Source organism: Verruconis gallopava (assembly GCF_000836295.1).
Source record: "Verruconis gallopava strain CBS 43764 unplaced genomic scaffold supercont1.28, whole genome shotgun sequence".
Taxonomy (NCBI): Eukaryota; Fungi; Ascomycota; class Dothideomycetes; order Venturiales; family Sympoventuriaceae; genus Verruconis; species Verruconis gallopava.
Window position 1 is genome coordinate 206,299 of NW_015622164.1, and position 15,613 is coordinate 221,911.

The following is a 15,613-nucleotide window of genomic DNA, read 5'->3' on the forward strand; positions in this document are numbered from 1 at the left end:
ACCGTATTGGAGGAACTCTCGCCATCTTATTCCGGTTTAGGAAGCTCTAGTTATGGAGACACGGCTAACTTTGCGGCCATGTGCTGTGTTGTCTCTTCACCGAGTCGGACGAAGAGCGGAGAGCAAGGCTGCATTGCAAGACCTTCTGCCTTCTACTCCGGCCTTGCGATAGTGATGGGCATCGTGCGTCTGCTCCCATTTCACCTCCCCATCCTTTCAAATCTCGCAACGAAAGGTCTGCAATATCAAACTCTGTGATACAGGTTCCCTGCATTTCAGTCTCGTAAACTTCTCTCCGCATTCTGTTTCTGGAAATTAGGACAACATTTCGCACCAGCATTGTGATTCCAAGATATGGGAATTCTTGGAAGGTTTTCCGGCCTAATGGTGGCCGCTTCAATGGGACGACCTATTGGTACGTACAAGCACGCTGACAGAAGAAGGTACAGCACCACTTGTGTAATAAGGCCATCGTCAAGTTTCTAAGATTACAACGATATTCGATTAGACCCCCTGACGTAATGTGGATCAGAATCGCCCTCAGATCGAACGTATAAACCTAGCTTCCTTAAAGCTGCGAACAACTCTGATCTGCGGGATCAAATTGACTCCCTGAACTATGACTTGGTCCGGGCGACGAGGAAGTTACGCAGAGCACAGCGTAAAGTCGCTTCTCGAAGCCGAGAGGTCGACCAATTGCGCAGCGAAGTGGCGAGGCTAAATCGCCTTTGCAAGTCCCGCAAGTACAACCTGGAAGAACAGAAGGAAGAGCTGAGAGAGCTTCGCAGGACCCTGAGAATGCGCGATGCGAAGATTGGGGAACAGAATATCCTCTTGGATGAGTTAAAAGAGACAGTGGTGCAATATAACAGACAGATTCTTGAGGCTGATTTTCGACATCAAGCCGAGCTCAGCGAACTAAGAGAGGTCATGAATGACCTAGAGGCAAGGCGGAACAACCTGATCCAAAAGCTCGGCAATGAGATTAGTGGCTGGGAACGTCAATTTGCGGACTTGGAGACTAACTGGCACACCATAGCGAGGGCCGGGGATGCGCTAGCAGTTGCTACTCAATTCCACGAGCAGCTAGCCAGGAACTTGTACATTCGTTGGCGGGGCCCGAAATCGACTGATCTCGCGCCGAAAGAGAAGAATGTGATTTTTTGCCAAATGGATCAGTACCCTTTCAGAGTTCCTTTAATGGCCCGCTTCCTGCCCTGGTCAGAAACTCCGAAAACGTGTAATATATGTGCTGGAGACTATCATGAGCTCAATATCGTAAGCATAGAGCACTGGAAGCAAGCCTGCCGGGGCTTTGAAGGTCGCTGGATGAAAGACATATTCTCGTTTCCAGATTCGGATGAACTATTGTGCGACCATCCGATGGACGTATGCAAGGCATGTATTCAGCATCAGATCCACACCCAGCTCGAGACGCTGGGCAGCAGGGGTTGGAATAAGCTGTCCTGCCCCTTCTGCGCGAGAACTTTATCCCACGCGGAAATTCAACGCTTTGCCGCAAAGGAAGATTTCGAAAAATACGAGCAGTACTACCTGCTCGAGGTCCTCTCTAAAGAGCCTGGTTTCCGGTGGTGCCTGTCGGGCTCATGCAAGAGTGGGCAGCTGTATGAACCAAGTCCGTACATGCACACGCGTATACATTGCAAGGTATGCGATTTTGCAATGTGCTTCTATCACCAAATGCCATGGCATGTTGGCCTCACGTGCGCAGAATACGAGCGGAAGCTGGCACACGGGGTCGAGGAGGAGAAATCCGAGGAGTGGAAGAAGAAAAACACGAAGCCCTGTCCAGGTCGTGGATGTGGAAGGCCAATCGTGAAAGGTGGAGGTTGTTTCCATATGACATGTTCCCTATGCAGACATGAATTCTGCTGGGAATGTCTCGCAGATTGGCATAGCGTCATGATGAGTAGTGCCAATCATAAAGAGGGCTGTTACTTCCGGACCTCGTCAAGAGGTCCTATGAATATGATGGGCGTTACCATTGAGGTGGCATTAAGGGGAATGTAACGAAGAACATGACGTGCATTCAATTTGAGACTGAAAGGGATGCTTTACGGTCATGATGAATTCAGGAATCGAGCGGTTACTCATTGAAGAAGAATAGCTCCTAGTTCATAATGTAAGCACACAGAAACATTCAAGATCTTGATTTCGCACATGACTCACATCATCTTCCCCCATGATCGCTCTAAAGGTCTTTCCTCCGTTTGGATCGTCCTTCTCCTCTGTGTATATACTATGGAACTTGACCTCTTTCTCCACCGTTCCGTCACCATCTTCATCTCCGCCTCCCACAAACCACCTCACAAAGAAATACTGCCCTTGCGCCCCAGGAATCCTCGCCTTCGCGGGAATGCGCACCTTTCCGAACACAATGAGACCGTAAGCCACATTGCCCGCGCGTACCGCAACCAGGTCGTCGGCGGAGAAGTCGGCGAGTTCGTGATCAGAAAGCATGGACACGGCGCGGAAGTATTCAGGTTCGTGGGCATCGTGCGTGTGGCGGAGGTGGATCAGCTGTTTCTTGATCTCTGGAAGGAGCTGCTTAAAGGTGGCAATGGCGGATGGCTTAGGAGGATGCGAAGGCGAGAGCTCGCACGTTTCCGCAGTCGCCATTTCCGCGCTTCGTTGGGGATATTTTCTGGCTCTACACTCGATATATAGAGTTGAGCGCTTACGTTCAGCTCTCGCACTGGAACACTATGAGAAGCAGAGGTGAGGTTTCCGAGGCGCGGGGTTTTCCGCACGCGGTATATAGCACGGCGCCATATTGAGATTATGGAGGGATCAAGGAGCTTGCTTTCGGACTCAGCCTTGCGCGAGAGCGAACGAGCAAGGTTGGCTGCTGCATTGGCAGTTTCATGCTTAGTCAAATCTGGCGCATGTTGGAGCAGAGGAGGTGATGACGCAGAGACAACCACGCAAACACTTGGAGGTGGCGACCACGGGGCTTCCGTGTGTTCAACCGCATTCCGAGACCTCATCCATTCGCTCCGGACTAAGCCTTGCTATTCAAGTGTTGCTCTTGCGCCCAAACCGGTCCATCGTCCGCGAGACGCGACATCGATTGACGGTCCAAAACGTCGAGACAAGGCGGCGTTGCTTGTTCCACCTGGGCGCTAAACCTCATTTGGCCATCAAGCATGTGAAAGGCTCAGTTGCGTCACGCGTACGATGTTGCGTTTTTCCACTCGCGGCTAGAGGTTGGAACTCAGAGATGGACGCTATCACATGGGCTGAGCAGAAATGCCACTTCAGGCCCTTGTCCCCGCCCGTAGCCGCTTATTAGTCTTGTGCACGTATTCTTGCTGTGTGCTGCCGCACATGGCGCTGGCAATTGAGAAGTGTAGATTCATCTTTGTACTTCCCGGAGTGCATTCCTCCATGCCCCCGTGATATCCAGTGCTGGTGACGAGCGCAAAGAGCGTAGAACGCTACAGTTACTCGCTGAAACGATGATAGGTAGATCTTGCTCCTTCGCCATGTGGAGAGCTTGTTAGCACAGTATTGACAGTATACAGACCATGTGCTCGGCCGTCCTTCAGTCAAGTTCCGCAAGTACCAAGTGCTGCTCGTCCTCGCATTCTGGTCAACCTATTTCTACAAGTATGTGTTCCTGGATGTTCTGTAGATTCAAGGAACTAATCATTCATAGGGGAAACCCTCACGGTCCGCCCTATATTCGACGAGTCTCAAAATATATGTCCAAGCGGCTAACAGCATGGCGAACCGTCCTCATCACCCTCCTAACACTGTACGTGTCTCGCAACTTCGCGAAACTGACCGGCCTTGAGTCCCCTGAACCTCTGGCGAATCTGTATAATCGTGCCTACTTCCGTGCCACATGGGTGACCACCGCACTGGACGCCGGCTTCTGGACCGCGATGAATATCAAGCCAAAGTGGCTCCGTGATATCTGCAGCATGATATTCAGTATATACTATTTGATTGTCGCAGAGCAAGCGGACGAGAAGGTCAGGAGAGTCCGAGGAGTCCTTACTGTCGATCACCTTAGAGTGAGCTGGAATAAAGGGACGACGCCGTATTTGAGCTTCTTAAACAGTCTTTTGAGGCCACGTCTAATGCGATATAAACCGCGAGCCATAAGGATACCGAGACCGAGGGGAAGCTCATATCAGGAGTCTGTCGATGCGTGGTTGTATTTTGACGGACCCATTTCCGAGTTGAAGAATCAGACGAAGGTTGTGCTTGACATACCAGGTGGGGGCTTTGTGGCCATGACCCCTAGGAATCATGATGACAGACTGCTGGCATGGGCAGGTAAGACAGGGTTGCCTGTGCTTAGCTTAAATTACAAGAAGGCGCCTGAATATCCTTATCCGTACGCGCTGAACGAGTGTTTTGATGTGTACCGAACGATAACAGCGTCGCGAGGGCGATGTATTGGGATGAGCGGGTACCAAGTACCGAAAGTGATACTCACGGGTGATAGCGCGGGAGGCAACTTGGCTGTAGGCACCATGATCATGATTCTGCAAAGTGGTAGCTCTGGATCGCGGAGATGGCTCGGAGAGAAAGAGCTGCCAACGCCGGAAGGCTTGATTCTAATGTACCCAGCGCTGGACATGAATATCGGATCTTGGATGACGGATGAACAGATGGCCCTAATTCGTGATAGACGAACGCGCAAAACTAACGAAGGCGTGCTGAGGCAGAAGAGCGAAGACTACAAGAAACTGACTCCAAGCACGCCTTACCACTCCGACGAGGACATCGATGACATATCCTCTCCACTGCAGAAGTCAAACGGCTGGGCCACCAAAGATAATGGAAGCGTCGTGACAGTGATTCACGACAAGCCGTCCTCAACACCCTCGATTGACCAGCACACAAAATCCCAAACAAGCAAGGGACCAACAACAGAGGAAGCCGCCATCACTGCGGAAAAGTCCAAGCCACGCCAGCTCAAAACGCGCCTGGCAATGTCATCCATGATCTCTTACTTCAACGACCGTATCCTTACTCCGGAAATGATGCGTGCAATGGTCATCTTGTACGTTGGTCCCCACAACCGACCTGACTTTGCTACCGACTTCCTATTATGCCCTCTTCTGGCACCGGAGTCCCTTCTGGCGCGCTTTCCGAAGACCTACTTCCTCACGGGCGAACGCGATCCACTCGTTGATGACACAGTCATTTTCGCAGGCAGACTGCGTCAAGCACATGCTACTCGTCTGCAGGAACGTAGAGACCTGGGCTTGGACATCGATGACCATGAATTTAGAGAGGAGGATTACGTAGAAGTGACGCTCATTCCGGGTATTAGTCATGGATTCCTACAATTTGTAGGCGTATTTCCACAAGGCTGGAAGTATATTTGGCAGATCAGCCGCTGGATCCAGGATATCTTCGAACATGGTGACGAGCGTGAGGCGCGTCGATTGCAGCGAGAAGCCTCCATCAGTCCCGTGAGTGGACGAAGCAAAAGGCACCACAGACGTAGGCGCACGGGAGATAGTTCTGCGGATGAGGATTGGCCACTGGAGATGACTGTGCTTAGGAAAGATCAAAAAATGGGCAATGGGGCCGAGAGTAGACGGGTGGAAAAGAAACATTCGAAGAGTCCTGATAAAGAAAGAAAACGAAGTTTGCTTGAACGGCGAAGGAAGAGTCTAGTTCGTTTGGCCAGCGAGGATGATTTACTTGGACGAAGGATGAAAGGCCTTACCACGAGCTTGCTTATGGATGACAGTGGTGAAATTACGATGCCGCCAACGCCGTGAACAGATGGTTTTCTGATCATTCTAGGACTTTCTTCATGTGCCTGAATAAAATTTCTCTAAGTACGTGTCATGTAAGCCCGAGTTTCTTTGTTGAAAATCTTTCCCCTCCCCCAATTGATATCCCCTGGAGGTGAAACGTAGGATTTGGGACATCTTCTGCTCTTGAAAGAATCTTGTGACGATCTTCGTTGCTAAAAAAACTGATTTTGTAACCAGATGACCGGCAGACGCAGGAACGTTTAATACTGGAGCATTTTTCAGTGATAACACCGTTCACTGTGCGTTTTAAGCAGGTCAGTTGGCATTTTATACTTTAATCACTTGTCAGGTCGCCGCCGTCAAAGGCGATCAGCCAGCATCCGTTGCCTGGGCCACCACAATCGTATCACCTGCCAACACCTGCTCACGTGAAGGTATCAAGCAAAACCTCGCCGTGGAGCTAGATCACCGTCTGTCCTGACTGAAATCGGTCTGCACACATCCTACATAAAGATTCAAAAAACACACCACTCGCAATGAAGCTCACGTCAGCCGCCGTCGGACTTGTTATTGCAACATCTTTCGGCGTGGCCTTCGCTGAAAATGTCCCTAACGGCGCCCACGATCCTCGCACTCCACAGCCACGTCCCAACGTTTGCGACGACAAGTGCGACGTCGAGTTCATGCGCCAGTACGACAAGTGCAAGGACAGCGACCCGGATTGCGTGGCGAAGTCTCGTCTCTTGACGTGCCAGGGCGATTTCGCGGTAAATTCGCGCCCTTTCTCTCCAGTTGCACCTGTCCTTGGACGCTAACGTTGGCAAATTGAAAACAGTGCTCAGTGAACTGCGGATATACTGCTGACGGCTGCGTGGTTCTTCCGAGCTCGACGTTGCTAGCTACAAGTCAAACCGCTTCGCTTTCGAACGGGTGCAGCGGTGCAGCAGTTAGCACGAAGACTAAGGTCGTGACGATCTCTCGCCCACAGCTTGCCACGTCCGCCATTCTTTCGTCTTCTCTACTCGCAGATGATACAAATCGTGTGGTTGAAAGCGACGACGATCTTGACGGGTTTGGTGCTAAAGTCTACACTACCCAAGGTGCGAGACCATCTCATCGTAAATATGCTGTATTTAACTAATTCCGTTTAGATGACGCCTTTTCACAGAGCTTTACCAGGCCTTCTAGCTCTCTTACTGCAACTCAGTCGCCCAACCTAACCATGGCCGATTCCAGTAGTGGCCGCGCAACCGCGAGTCCATCTCTCTATACCAATTCATCCCTGAATCGACCGTCGTCTCCATTGGGCATCGCAACTCATGCCAATGCTTTGAACAAGGATACCACTAGTATATGGTCATCTGAGATTAACACCGCCTCGTCCGCAAATATGGATTCAGCAACGACTCGTCATCCGAGCTTTGCCTGCGGAAACATAACGACGAGCAGCAACTTGGGCGCACCAACAAGAACGCAGTCAAATTCCGGCACTTCGACATCAACTTCCAGTGCTATTGCCGCTATGAAGACTCCAGGTATCAATGTTCTTGGCTGTATTGCCGCAGCGCTCCTGCTCTAAGTGATTGGGTTTCCGGAATTGATAGGCATGATACTGAGGCTAGCAAGAATGCTTGCCGTGTGAAAAGGCGTTCTCAATAGAATTTAAAGCTAGTTATGTTCAGTTCTGATTGATTGGTTCAAAGGCATAGGTATTCCACGATGGCGTGAGGTTGATTTTTGCGGGATGGACAGACAGCAAGAGCCTCATAACAATAGGGACAAGGCAGTCCCAGACGATAGATGTAACTAGCAGAGGCAGACGAAAAGAGATTTCAACACCATTATTTGAATAAGAGCAGTTGACTACAGTGAGCTTCAATCGACTGACATCGACCACGGGTAGCTAATTCGCTTTTGAAATCGTCCCTTTCAACCACAAGGCTGAACGTTGGTGCGCGGACTGGCCCAAGAAGGCTAGCGCGGTTATCTTTGAATATCGCAGAATCATGAACGTGCCCAGCGGAAACCTCACAGTTATAAAGCACTCACGCGCACACACAAACACACACACGAGCACAAATACACAATCGCGCACGCTCTCGCCTCACGCTCTCCCCTCCTTGTCCATACGCTTCGATATGGAATCCCACGAGGAACAAGTCCTGCCAATGGACGTGCCGCGACTGCCCGCGCAAATGTTCACGACGGCGGCGCAGCTGCTGGATCTCACGGACAGTATGCTCCTTTGGGGCCCTCCCCCCGGGTAACCTACTTTTCTTCATTCGGGTGACATGCTAAGGTCAGGACGCAGAGAAGATCTTATGTGCCCTTAGAGACGGCCGCAAGCTCTTTGGCGTCCTCCGCTCCTGGGACCAATATGGTAAGGCTCACCCCCCCTTCTCCCCGCCCACGCCACTTCCCATCTGCAGTACCTCGCGTCCCGCCCCCTACGACTCGCCTCGCAACTGACACGTTCCGCCTCGCAGGGAACATCCAGCTCATGGACACGATAGAGCGCTACTACTGCGAGATCGAGTCTCGGAAGCTGTGGGGCGAGATCGCGCGGGGCCTGTACCTGATCCGCGGTGAGAACGTGGCGTACCTGGGCGAGATCGACCTGGATCTCGAAGACGATCCGCCGGAAGGGTGGGAAAAGGTCGCGGCGGAGGAGATCCACAGATTGGACAAGAGCATGCGGGAACGGCAGAAGAGAGAGCTGAAAGCGCGGAACAAGAGGTTGAAGGAGAAGGGTCTGGAGAGGGAGATGGGTGAGGAGCATATTTTTGTGTGAGCGTGGACTTCGCTATGGATGGATGGACCGGCGGCCGCTCGTCTACAATTGACATCTAAATGTGCATTGCGTGGGGTCAGGTATCATGATTGCATGAAGGCGGCGTTTGGCGCAGAAAAGGGAAGGAACCCGTCCACGGACTGGATGCAGTTTTCAGGGCAGATTAGCCCATACCGGTTTATTGCATGACTGCATCGTCGATGAGCTCCCTGAACTCATTCTTTACTCCAAACACATTCCTGCCTGGCTTCCAAATTGAAAAAAAAAGTTGATATTGTCGGAGATATAAACATCTAACCGGAGGCGATGAACAGTCATAAGCCTGTGCCATAGTATCACCGTGGGCGGCCTTAAGACGATCATCAATCTTCCCACCGCATCTGGGCATACTTCTTTTGCAGCTCATCGCTGAGAGCTCCGCCATCATCTGCATGTGACGCAAGCATCATCGCCTTTTCGGCCCACAACTGGCAGCTCACATCATCTTTAATGCAGTAACATGTCACAGAATGGTTGAACGCTGTGATAGCCATCCACTCTAGCTCAGCCAGTGGATATGGGTTTTTTCCCTGTATCAGGATTAGGCAATTCCCGCAAAGTCTCGTGGACGGCTACTGACAATCTTGCATTTGTTAGCAATACTGGTAACCTGGTCAATGCAATGCACTGCTAGACTGTCCTCCTTGCCCAAAGTAAGCTGGAAGAAACATCTTAAGTACTTAGCCAGCTTCTCAATGGGCTCATGAGGCTTCCAACTCTTAGCCACAATCCGCTCAATGAACATCAGAACATCATTTTGATGCGCGAGCATCAATTCCGGTCCTTGTTCACACAACTCTGCATGAATGGAAAAAGAGATATCAGCGAGTGTGCTCCACTGCTTGGGATCCTCATACTTCCAACACTGTTCAAAAAGCTTGGAGAGATCATCCCACTTCTTCAGTCGTAGTGTCGCTTCTAGTTCATATTTAATGGTTTGAACGTGCTTAGCGACTAAGTTCGTTTTTATCGAGTCGCTCAGAGTATCATCCTCCATATGCTCGCAAATGATTCGTCTCAAGACTGCAGCGTGTTTTAGTGTATCGTTGTAGTGATTGAGGGAATGCTCAATGCAGTCTTCTCCTCGAGCAAGGATGATGAAAGTAGTTACGATGAGGTACTTGCAAAATATGTGCCTCAAGCGAAGATCTTTTTTTACGGCTGACGGGGCGTCAGGTGTCAGTCGTTCGATTAGTTGGTCGCATGCCAAACAGAGACGAAGTAGAAGAGAAGGATGAATCTGAGTCATATGGTCCACCGCGACATTATAGCAGTTCTTCGAAAACCAAGTTAGTTCAGCCACGGTGAATGCATTATTCGACACCGGTTTCTTTGCATATTGAACAGCAGTCTCGAAGACCGAGCATATGGACTCGATTGCCTGCTCAATTTCATGACCATTGTCCGCGGAACTTCTCGTGCTTGGCTCAATTGTCCTAATCATACAGCGAAGCAAAGCAGGTAGATGGACACCATTAGTCACTCCCTTCTCATAAGCCTCAAGGGCCTTCTTTAGAGCAAGATATGCTTGCTGACCATCACCAAGTTCTACGGCGTCAAGGACACACGCATAAAGTCGAGTCGAGTCTTTGTCCGCATGCATAGCAACGATATTGAGGCATTCTGCAGCGAATGCGGGATCATTTTCTCTTAGAGCAACTCTATGCATTAGATACCTTGTCTCTGGTGCATTGCGTGCTGTCTCTGGTAACTGAAAATAGACTTTGCGAGCAACATTACTGTCACCTTTTTTAATTGTGCTTAGTATCCATTTTCTGGCTACTTTGGCGCGATTTAACTCCCCGCACTTCGAAAACAATTCGTGCAAAGCGAGTTCACAAAACCTCTCAACCAAGTCATATTCTTTCTCGTTGTATGCGCGCTCAATGTTCGACCACATCAGTGTTTGCGCAGCATACGCGGCTGTCGAGGAGAACGACCGGAGTCTAGTATGATGGATCTTGTCAAAGAGTTCTTTGAGAGCTGAAAAGTTCGGCAACCCATCTTCTACTGTTGTGGCTATCCAAATGCGCATCATACAAGCACGTTCGATCCAATCATCCTTTGCGTCGTCAAATAGCCGACTGTGGATGAGGTTGTCAAGGGCCCTCGATGCAAGTGTGGCACTAAGCTTTTTGAGCTTATGTATGTGGTGCATGATGGTTTTGAAATTCGCCCTCGTCAGCATAGTTGTTCGTATCACCCGGTTTACCATATCGAAGTAGTCTGCGGCATTCGGTGACGTTTCAGCTGACAGCATTTCGAGCTTCAACAACGCTGCTACAAGCTTGTCCGAATAGTTAAGTTCGACGAGGCCGACGAAATGTCTAGCTTTATCTATGGCCGCGGTGGTCTTGATCATCAGTAACGATCTAACGAGCAACTGAAGTATCGCCAGCCTCAGCTCCCCAGAATCGTCGCTGAGCTGACCAAGGTCAACTGAATCAATTGCATTAAACGCTCGCTCTAGCCAGGTGGCTGCGAGTTCGTAATGCGATTTGACGAACAGGCTTTTTCCGAGCTCATAAAGAGTATCTGCGAGGTCCTCTGCGGAATCTGGATGGCATCGTACATCTTTCCCAAACTTCCCGTACATGTGCTCGGCGACATCCAATTTGTCTTGTTGCCACGCCTGAACATCCGCATGAGTAAACGTCCCGGTGCTAGGTCGAGACGTTACACCTACCAGAGCCACTCGCCAAATGTAGTATTCCGCCTCCATCTTCAACTTCAAATCCTCCGGCATCAGCCCCTCACTTTCGCTTACCCAGAAAGCCGCGCTCTGAGCCACTTTGCTTGCCAAATCTAGCTCTCCAGATCGCAGACATGCCTTCATGGTCTTGAAGGCAACTTTCAGAATGCGCGTGCACGACTCAAGGCGCTTCGATTGATTGTTTCTGCTTCTCGCTGCGGTGTCAAGCATGCCGAATGCAAAAACGCGAAGCAGTGTATTCTTGGTGCCCTCTTGATCGCTAGCATCGTTGCGGACGCCAAGCTCGCGACTGTGACGCGTTGCAATATTCCAAAGTTCAGTTCCTCGAGTCTCGAATGCAGCTCGTTGCTTCGGCTGGATATTTTCTGCAGGCAGACAGGAGATTCTGGTCCGCAGATCAGGCGTCAGGCTAGGCGAACCGATCTCGATTTCGTTTGCGAAGTTTAGGACAGACTGTATCGGTGCATGTGGCATGGTAGATGAACCTTTGCTCTGCGATCCGTCAACGAGTACAACGACCAACCAGTGAGATTCCTAGAAGCGGGAAAGGTTGAGAGAAGAAGGCTTTCGAGACGTTGATAATAACGAGGACTGAAGAGCCTCCTCGACAGGTAGGTACCAACCCCCTGGAGAGGAGAGAGAAGTCGCGACTGAATCATCGCTCCTTCTCGCTGTGAGCAGCAGTGCCCCAGATTGCTGACGAAGACGACGCAAGCGTTTGATCCAGAAATTGAATTGTTGGCTAATTTTCGCTGAACGCGCCGCCCACTAATGATGACAAAAAACCATTGCGCATGAACCGACGTGTAGTCGGGCGCGTACAGCCTTTTAACGAACCCTTCCAAACTACAATGGTCCCTTCATTTTGCTGGTGATGCTCGCTTTTATGTACACTACATACCCTGACGTCGCACCCTCATCCCCTAGATTCAAAGCGGCTCCTGTGTCTTTTGGTAACCAAGTGAGTCATGCTGGATGATTGGCGCAGCACCCTGTTCCCCAGAGTGCAAATGGCCTATGTATCGGCTGCTTTGATGGGCAAGAAGTTGCCAACGATAAGTGAAGGGCTGGTAGCATCTATTAGCACTTCTCCAAGTAACAGAAAGCGGAAGAACTGACACATGATGGGTATCTCTACGAATGGTGAAGGAAAAACAGCACCTAAGCTCGGGCTCCGGCGCGTTGCGATCTCGTGTTCGTAACGAGCAACTGGTGAGTATGGCTTTCTGTGACGAGTCAAATGCGATGGCACCAAACTTCTCCCAGTAGCTGACGAGCGAGTTTTCGGCGAAAATCTCGTGAATAGCCATCTTACCCTGTGAGCGAACATTAGTAAAACAGGCCACAGGTGAATTCGGGCCGATCCACTTACGTCACGCAGCATTTCGATCGGTACGCCCAGCAGCTTCGCCATCTCGTTGTTCCCCCTGTAGATCTCACCCGTACGTCTCCAGCAGCACGCAGGAATCGCCATGCTGGCAAAAACGCGGTCGTACTCCATCAGTCGCCTCTCGAATTCAATCTCGACGAGCACCAATTGCATATCCGTTAGTGCCTGCATTCGCTCTCTAAACTTTGGCCGGAAGTTGTCAAGCTGACGCACTATTCGGTTCCTTGATTGCGGCGCCAGGTTCTTGCTCATATATTCGCTCAAACGAGCGTATCCTTTGACATAATTGAATGGCTTAAGCAGGCCAGCTTCGTACTTGGCTCGCATTAGCTTCTTGAGGCGTTCGGCTGGGGAATCATTGCCTGCAGGGTCAGCTGCAGTCATGTAGAAGGCTTCGCGGGCTTTGTCGAGAGGGAAGCCCGACGTAGGTCGAGATATGGCATTTCCTACCGCAGCCTGAGACGGAGGCAACATTTGATTTGACTGGCTTGGTTGAAGGCTTGAGGCGAAGAGGTTATTGTTGAGCGTGTGTATCGTGTTTGGAAAAGAGGTGTCCTGCTGGAAAAGGGTGTTTGCATCCTCGTTAGAGTACATGGCCCCGTCTTCCAGCATGCTGTTGGTCAAAAAGTCGTTGAGCAGATTGTATTCGTTCGACACTTCGGACGTCCCAAAGGAATACTGAGGGTGGAAGCTGTGCATGTCTCCCGGGAAATTGGTCTGGGGCGGCGACCCTAAGCTGAAGGTCCAGTCTTGAAACCCAAGTAAAGCTGTGCGAATTCAAAAAGTAAGTATAAAGCCAATAAGCCCATGACAAAATTCGCATATGGTGTAACACGTACGTGTTTGGCTACTGCCTGCCATGGAAGAGGCTCGTTGCGCGGCGACGGGTGTGGGCTGCATGAGTGACGCCGTGTTGCCTTGGTTCTGACCGAGGCGGCTCAACCCAAGGCCTGCGGCATCCGTCTGCTGTCTACCTAGACTGAGCGATCCACCTGTGCCAGTAGGATCGAGCTTCTGCGGAGGCTCGTTCTCGGGGCCTGCCGTCTGGTCCGACTTCGACTTCTTGGATGGCTCTCGCGGCTCATCGTGGCACAGATGGCCAATGTTTCTCTTGATGCATCGCGTACATGGTCGATCCTGCGCCGAGCAGAGGAGCTCTTTGTCAGCCTTTCATTTGCGCTCGTCCATCATGCGCAAGAGCCGCGAGTCAACTTACGAGATCGCAGGTCATGTGCTGGAACGGAGGCACAGGTAACGTTAGCAAACACCGTCTCCATCGTCTTCGCTCTCACGGGCACCTGGGCACGCTGCAATTCGCAACTGCCAATCAAAGACGATGTACGGGACCAGGGAATGAGGGAGGTAAAGGGGGAAATTTTGAAGGCAATAGGCTCTGGGAGCTCACCGAGCGTCTGCAGTAGATGCATGCTGATCGACTCAAGATTAGCCCACGCACTTCCCGAGAGGCTTACAGCGCGCAGCTGCGAGGGAACATGACTTTACGAACCATGATTGACCTTCCGACGCTTCTTGCCGCTCTTTGCACCGCTGCCAGGCTCCTTGCTGTCGCCATTGTTGCCAGGGTTCGCTGTCGACGCGGGCTTCTGCGGTGCGGTGGTGGACTTGGTCGTGCCGTTGTGTCTATTATTACCAGCTCCCGTCGTAGTCATGGACGCCTCCACGCTGTCCGAGTCCGTGACGCGGGCGGCCGTGCCATTGGATCCCTTGGGCGCGTTCTTTTGTGTCTCCGTCATTCGTTACGCAGGACGACCAGGCGGGGCGCAGGGTTTTGTAGCACGGAGAATTTAAATGCGCCGGTAGCATTGGAGCTCCCGGGGGCGTTCGCATGCGCAAGCGGTCGGCCGCCAGAAAGCGTGTCGTCAATTGTACAAGGGCAGGCACGCGACACAGAGGATTGTAAGGCGCAAGTCATGGTGTAGCTTTTAGACAATAATGGGTCGGGCCTATGTGGAGGGGCGTGGGCTCCAGAAATCGGCCTAGTCGCAAGCGCGGCTTACTCCAGCCGTGGCCTCGGTCTCTGTCCCGGCGGTCGCACCAAGATCCACCTATTGTGCGAGACCAATTTACCTGACAAAAAGCGCGGCCGCTCACAGGCTTGTCGCCAGCCGTGTCTATGCGGGCCTCGGATTCGCCCCAGTCCGTGACCTCGTATGCGTCGACGGAGCGCTTGCCGGCTCCTGTTCGTTGCCGCTGCTCTGGCCCGTTTGTCCGGCCCAGGTGATGTCGAACGGATTCATATGATCCGCTCTCTTCAGGTCCTGGGCTACGGGAAAGAAACGCGATGATCAGCCTTGCATATGTTTTGAGCTTGACCCACGCCGAGCCCGATCGTAGCGGGCTCTCAGCGCCCCCGCCCGGCATTGTGGGCGCGACCTGGAGGAGCGCGAGAGCCTTGCATTTTCCGATTCATCCCCAGCTTCCAGATCGCCGACCGACCTCTTCGACTCACAAACGTGTCTGTCGCTCGGGTGGACCCAAGTTCAAGCCCGCCCAGGGCTGACGTGACTTCCAATGCATGGCATGCGGCGCTTCAGACGACGATGCAGGAACAGCGCGCCGGCAAAGAACCTAGGCCTGTGCTTGGTGCTGGTCCGCCAGGTCCGTCTGATTTATTCTCCGGCCAGTCCGCTGCATCGTTTGCCTGACGAGTTCGCCAAAGCAGTCATAATGTGGCTGGAGAGATCGTGTAGCTACGAAAGACTTCGCTGACGGAGTCGTAAGTGCAACCGCCTTTCGTTGCATCTCCAGTGACTGCTCATTAGCCTTGGTCGGCCATCCCCCTGAGCTTGATCATTCGCACAAGCAGCAAGCAATCCGCCATAGGCATTCCGTGGGAAACAGAAGCTCACCAGCAGCCAATGCCGTGCACGTGAAGAAATGCCGATCTCTTCTTTCTTTGCTTGATTCGAACC

General features: G+C 51.7%; 8 protein-coding genes across 9 annotated transcripts; 4 read left to right on the top strand and 4 right to left on the bottom strand.

The window, feature by feature from the left end:
- Positions 1-354: 354 nt before the first annotated feature.
- On the top strand, positions 355-2,031 carry PV09_07300 (uncharacterized protein; the record flags this gene model as incomplete). Its single annotated transcript, XM_016361054.1, has 2 exons — positions 355-415; positions 533-2,031. The coding sequence occupies 2 exons, from the start codon at positions 355-357 to the stop codon at positions 2,029-2,031; spliced, it is 1,560 nt and encodes a 519-aa protein (XP_016211130.1).
- PV09_07301 (uncharacterized protein) lies at positions 1,849-3,075 on the bottom strand. The gene is made up of 2 exons (XM_016361055.1): positions 2,191-3,075; positions 1,849-2,131 (listed from the first exon to the last, which is right to left on the bottom strand). The coding sequence occupies exons 1-2, from the start codon at positions 2,638-2,640 to the stop codon at positions 2,108-2,110; spliced, it is 474 nt and encodes a 157-aa protein (XP_016211131.1). The 5' UTR covers positions 2,641-3,075; the 3' UTR covers positions 1,849-2,107.
- A 404-nt stretch (positions 3,076-3,479) lies between these two features.
- Positions 3,480-5,768, top strand: PV09_07302 (uncharacterized protein; the record flags this gene model as incomplete). Its single annotated transcript, XM_016361056.1, has 3 exons — positions 3,480-3,486; positions 3,546-3,630; positions 3,680-5,768. The coding sequence occupies 3 exons, from the start codon at positions 3,480-3,482 to the stop codon at positions 5,766-5,768; spliced, it is 2,181 nt and encodes a 726-aa protein (XP_016211132.1).
- A 515-nt stretch (positions 5,769-6,283) lies between these two features.
- PV09_07303 (uncharacterized protein) lies at positions 6,284-7,326 on the top strand (the record flags this gene model as incomplete). Its single annotated transcript, XM_016361057.1, has 3 exons — positions 6,284-6,514; positions 6,583-6,847; positions 6,899-7,326. 3 exons carry the CDS (start codon positions 6,284-6,286, stop codon positions 7,324-7,326), a joined length of 924 nt encoding a protein of 307 aa, XP_016211133.1.
- Positions 7,327-7,782: 456 nt separating this feature from the next.
- On the top strand, positions 7,783-9,523 carry PV09_07304 (uncharacterized protein). The gene is made up of 3 exons (XM_016361058.1): positions 7,783-7,982; positions 8,059-8,127; positions 8,234-9,523. The coding sequence occupies exons 1-3, from the start codon at positions 7,886-7,888 to the stop codon at positions 8,536-8,538; spliced, it is 471 nt and encodes a 156-aa protein (XP_016211134.1). The 5' UTR covers positions 7,783-7,885; the 3' UTR covers positions 8,539-9,523.
- Positions 8,901-11,764, bottom strand: PV09_07305 (uncharacterized protein; the record flags this gene model as incomplete). The annotated part of the gene is made up of 2 exons (XM_016361059.1): positions 8,901-9,107; positions 9,158-11,764. The coding sequence occupies 2 exons, from the start codon at positions 11,762-11,764 to the stop codon at positions 8,901-8,903; spliced, it is 2,814 nt and encodes a 937-aa protein (XP_016211135.1).
- Positions 11,765-11,823: 59 nt separating this feature from the next.
- On the bottom strand, positions 11,824-14,615 carry PV09_07306. Of its 2 annotated transcripts, XM_016361060.1 has the most exons (7): positions 14,188-14,615; positions 14,086-14,108; positions 13,897-13,914; positions 13,520-13,817; positions 12,663-13,447; positions 12,410-12,606; positions 11,824-12,357 (listed from the first exon to the last, which is right to left on the bottom strand). In XM_016361060.1, the coding sequence occupies exons 1-7, from the start codon at positions 14,432-14,434 to the stop codon at positions 12,306-12,308; spliced, it is 1,620 nt and encodes a 539-aa protein (XP_016211136.1). In that variant the 5' UTR covers positions 14,435-14,615; the 3' UTR covers positions 11,824-12,305. The 2 variants fall into 2 exon arrangements, with proteins under 2 accessions (XP_016211136.1, XP_016211137.1); XM_016361061.1 differs by having other exon boundaries at positions 13,897-14,108.
- A 62-nt stretch (positions 14,616-14,677) lies between these two features.
- PV09_07307 (uncharacterized protein) lies at positions 14,678-15,062 on the bottom strand (the record flags this gene model as incomplete). The annotated part of the gene is made up of 2 exons (XM_016361062.1): positions 14,678-14,746; positions 14,769-15,062. The coding sequence occupies 2 exons, from the start codon at positions 15,060-15,062 to the stop codon at positions 14,678-14,680; spliced, it is 363 nt and encodes a 120-aa protein (XP_016211138.1).
- Between the last annotated feature and the right edge of the window lie 551 nt (positions 15,063-15,613).

Coding starts and splice junctions, on each gene's coding strand:
- PV09_07301 (XM_016361055.1), bottom strand. CDS start 2,640: ATGGCGACTGCGGAAACGTGCGAGCTCTCGCCTTCGCATCCTCCTAAG. Junction 2,132..2,190: donor CGATCATGGGGGAAGATGAT/GTGAGTCATGTG, acceptor ATTATGAACTAG/GAGCTATTCTTCTTCAATGA.
- PV09_07304 (XM_016361058.1), top strand. CDS start 7,886: ATGGAATCCCACGAGGAACAAGTCCTGCCAATGGACGTGCCGCGACTG. Junction 7,983..8,058: donor GCTGCTGGATCTCACGGACA/GTATGCTCCTTT, acceptor GTCAGGACGCAG/AGAAGATCTTATGTGCCCTT. Junction 8,128..8,233: donor CCGCTCCTGGGACCAATATG/GTAAGGCTCACC, acceptor TCCGCCTCGCAG/GGAACATCCAGCTCATGGAC.
- PV09_07306 (XM_016361060.1), bottom strand. CDS start 14,434: ATGACGGAGACACAAAAGAACGCGCCCAAGGGATCCAATGGCACGGCC. Junction 14,109..14,187: donor GCGTCGGAAGGTCAATCATG/GTTCGTAAAGTC, acceptor TGAGTCGATCAG/CATGCATCTACTGCAGACGC. Junction 13,448..13,519: donor GGCAGGCAGTAGCCAAACAC/GTACGTGTTACA, acceptor GAATTCGCACAG/CTTTACTTGGGTTTCAAGAC.